General features: G+C 58.1%; 1 protein-coding gene across 1 annotated transcript; it reads left to right on the top strand.

Moving 5' to 3' along the window:
* Nucleotides 1-8: 8 nt before the first annotated feature.
* Nucleotides 9-4,020, top strand: LOC114072053 (basic proline-rich protein-like; the record flags this gene model as incomplete). The annotated part of the gene is made up of 3 exons (XM_027909969.1): nucleotides 9-333; nucleotides 601-1,348; nucleotides 2,771-4,020. Coding segments are annotated over exons 1-3 (2,323 nt in total), but the record flags the coding sequence as incomplete, so codon positions are not given.
* Nucleotides 4,021-4,040: the final 20 nt, after the last annotated feature.

Here is a 4,040-nt window from a genome sequence, read left to right as displayed (position 1 = left end):
GGATCCAGATGTTCTCAGTGGACAGCGATACAGATGTGGAGGAGGAGGAGCCAAATCCAGATGTTGGGAGCCCAAAAACACCCAAAACGACCCAAAAAGATCTCAAAAATCCAGATGTGGCAGCAGAGACCCCAAATCCAGCTGTGGCTACAGAGACCTCAAATCCAGATGTTGGGAGGCCCAAAAACAGGATCCAGATGTTGCTGGGGGTGGACAGCGACACAGATGTGGAGGAGGAGGAGCCAAATCCAGATGTTGGGAGCCCAAAAACACCCAAAATGACGCAAAAAGACCCCAAAACTCCAGCTGTGGCAGCAGAGACCCCAAATCCAGATGTTTTGGGGACCAAAAAGGGGCTCCAGATGTTGTCAGTGGACAGCGACACAGATGTGGAGGAGGAGCCAAATCCAGATGTTGGGAGCCCAAAAACACCCAAAACGACCCCCAAACCCCCCAAAACTCCAGATGTGGCAACAGAGACCCCAAATCCAGATGTGGCTGCAGAGACCCCAAATCCAGATGTTTTGGGGGCCAAAAAGGGGCTCCAGATGTTGCTGGGGGTGGACAGCGACACAGATGTGGAAGAAGAACCAAATCCAGATGTTGGGAGCCCAAAAACACCCGAAATGACCCCAAAACCCCCCAAAACTCCAGCTGTGGCAGCAGAGACCCCAAATCCAGCTGTGGCAGCGGAGACCCCAAATCCAGATGTTTTGGGGGCCAAAAAGGGGCTCCAGGTGTTCTCAGTGGACAGTGACACAGATGTGGAAGAAGAACCAAATCCAGATGTTGGGAGCCCAAAAACACCCAAAATTACCCCAAAAGACCCCAAAACTCCAGCTGTGGCCACAGAGACCCCAAATCCAGATGTGGCAGCAGAGACCCCAAATCCAGATGTTGGGAGGCCCAAAAAGGGGCTCCAGATGTTGTCAGTGGACAGTGAGACAGATGTGGAGGAGGAGCCAAATCCAGATGTTGGGAGCCCAAAAACACCTGAAATGACTCAAAAAGACCCCAAAACTCCAGCTGTGGCAGCAGAGACCCCAAATCCAGATGTGGCAGCAGAAACCCCAAATCCAGATGTTGGGAGGCCGAAAACCAGGATCCAGATGTTGCTGGGGATGGAGAGTGACACAGATGTGGAAGAAGAGCCAAATCCAGATGTTGGGAGCCCAAAAACACCTGAAATGACCCAAAAAGACCCCAAAACTCCAGCTGTGGCAGCAGAGACCCCAAATCCAGATGTTGGGAGGCCCAAAAAGGGGCTCCAGATGTTCTCAGCGGACAGTGAGACAGATGTGGAGGAGGAGGAGGAGGATCCAGATGTGGCCACCCAGCTGTTCCTGCCCTCCCCTCCAGATGTGCCGGCGGAGGATCCAGATGTGGAGGAGGAGGAGGAGGATCCAGATGTTGGGTTCCCCAAACTCCTCCAGGCTCCAGGAGTTCCAGATGTGGCCCCAGGGCCTCCCCATCCAGATGTTTTGGAGTCCCAACCCCCGGAGGAGGATCCAGATGTGGCCACCCAGCTGTTCCTGCCCCCCCAGCCAGATGTGGACGAGGACGACCCCCATCCAGATGTTTTGGGGCCCTCAGGCCCCCCCAGGGCTCCAGATGTGGCCCCAGGGCCCTCAAATCCAGATGTTGGACCCCCAGACCCCCCCAGGGCTCCAGATGTGGCCCCAGGGCCCCCCCATCCAGATGTGGAGGAAGAGGATCCAGATGTGGCCACCCAGCTGTTCCTGCCCCCCCAGCCAGATGTGGACGAGGACAACCCCAATCCAGATGTTTTGGGGCCCTCAGGCCCCCCCCGGGCTCCAGATGTGGCCCCAGAGCCCCCCCATCCAGATGTTGGACCCCCTGACCCCCCCAGGGCTCCAGATGTGGCCCCAGGGCCCTCCCATCCAGATGTGCAGGAGGAGGAGGATCCAGATGTGGCCACCCAGCTGTTCCTGCCCCCCCATCCAGATGTGCAGGAGGATCGCAATCCAGATGTTTCCCCACCCCCAAAAAGACCCAAAACGACCCCAAAACCTCCAGGAATTCCAGATGTGGCCCCAGAGCCTTCAAATCCAGATGTTTTGGGACCCCCAGGCCCCCCCAGGGCTCCAGATGTGGCCCCAGGGCCCTCCCATCCAGATGTGCAGGAGGAGGAAGATCCAGATGTGGCCACCCAGCTGTTCCTGCCCCCCCATCCAGATGTACAAGAGAAGGAGGAGGATCCAGATGTTTCTCCACCCCCAAAAAGACCCAGAAGGCCCCCAAAACCTCCTGGAACTCCAGATGTGGCCCCAGAGCCCCCCAATCCAGATGTGCACGAGGAGGAGCCCAATCCAGATGTTTCTCCACCCCCCAAAAGACCCAAAAGGGCCCCAAAACCCCCAGGAATTCCAGATGTGGCCCCAGGGCCCTCCCATCCAGATGTGCAGGAGGAGCCCAATCCAGATGTTTCCCCACCCCCAAAAAGACCCAAAAGGGCCCCAAAACCTCCAAGAATTCCAGATGTGGCCCCAGGGCCCTCCAATCCAGATGTTTTGGGAACCCCAGACCCCCCCAGGGCTCCAGATGTGGCCCCAGGGCCCTCAAATCCAGATGTGCAGGAGGAGCCCAATCCAGATGTTTCCCCACCCCCAAAAAGACCCAGAAGGGCCCCGAAACCTCCAGGAATTCCAGATGTGGCCCCAGGACCCTCAAATCCAGATGTTTTGGAGTCCCAACCCCTGGAGGAGGATCCAGATGTGGCCACCCAGCTGTTTCTGCCCCCCCATCCAGATGTGCAGGAGGAGCCCAATCCAGATGGTTCTCCACCCCCAAAAAGACCCAAAACGACCCCAAAACCTCCAGGAGTTCCAGATGTGGCCCCAGGGCCCTCCAATCCAGATGTTTTGGGACCCCCAGACCCCCCCAGGGCTCCAGATGTGGCCCCAGGGCCCTCCAATCCAGATGTGCAGGAGGAGCCCAATCCAGATGTTTCTCCACCCCCAAAAAGACCCAGAAGGGCCCCAAAAGCTCCAGGAATTCCAGATGTGGCCCCAGGGCCCCCCCATCCAGATGTGCAGGAGGAGGAGGATCCAGATGTGGCCACCCAGCTGTTCCTGCTCCCCCATCCAGATGTGGACGAGGAGGAGCCCAATCCAGATGTTTCTCCACCCCCAAAAAGACCCAGAAGGGCCCCCAAACCCTCAGGAATTCCAGATGTGGCCCCAGGGCCCTCCAATCCAGATGTTATGGGACCCCCAGACCCCCCCAGGGCTCCAGATGTGGCCCCAGGGCCCTCAAATCCAGATGTGCAGGAGGAGGATCCAGATGTGGCCACCCAGCTGTTCCTGCCCCCCCATCCAGATGTGCAGGAGGAGCCCAATCCAGATGTTTCTCCACCCCCAAAAAGACCCAAAACGACCCCAAAACCTCCAGGAATTCCAGATGTGGCCCCAGGGCCCTCCAATCCAGATGTTTTGGGACCCCCAGGCCCCCCCAGGGCTCCAGATTTGGCCCCAGGGCCCTCCAATCCAGATGTGGAGGAGGAGCCCAATCCAGATGTTTCCCCACCCCCAAAAAGACCCAGAAGGGCCCCAAAACCACCAGGAATTCCAGATGTGGCCCCAGGGCCTTCAAATCCAGATGTTTTGGGGCCTCCAGACCCCCCCAGGGCTCCAGATGTGGCCCCAGGGCCCCCAAATCCAGATGTGCAAGAAGATCCCAATCCAGATGTTTCTCCACCCCCAAAAAGACCCAAAAGGGCCCCAAAATCTCCAGGAATTCCAGATGTGGCCCCAGGGCCCTCCAATCCAGATGTTTTGGGGCCCCCAGACCCCCCCAGGGCTCCAGATGTGGCCCCAGGGCCCTCAAATCCAGATGTGCAGGAGGAGGATCCAGATGTGGCCACCCAGCTGTTCCTGCCCCCCCATCCAGATGTGCAGGAGGAGCCCAATCCAGATGTTTCTCCACCCCCAAAAAGACCCAAAATGACCCCAAAAGCTCCAGGAATTCCAGATGTGGCTCCAAATCCAGATGTTGGGACAGGTAAGGAGGGGGGGGAGGGG

The sequence above is a fragment of the Empidonax traillii genome, unplaced genomic scaffold, assembly GCF_003031625.1.
Source record: "Empidonax traillii isolate 1590-97213 ecotype Southwest subspecies unplaced genomic scaffold, ASM303162v1 scaffold2564:size21692, whole genome shotgun sequence".
NCBI classification, from domain to species: Eukaryota; Metazoa; Chordata; class Aves; order Passeriformes; family Tyrannidae; genus Empidonax; species Empidonax traillii.
Note: the sequence above shows the minus strand (reverse complement) of the source record. Positions and strands in the feature narration are given on the sequence as shown.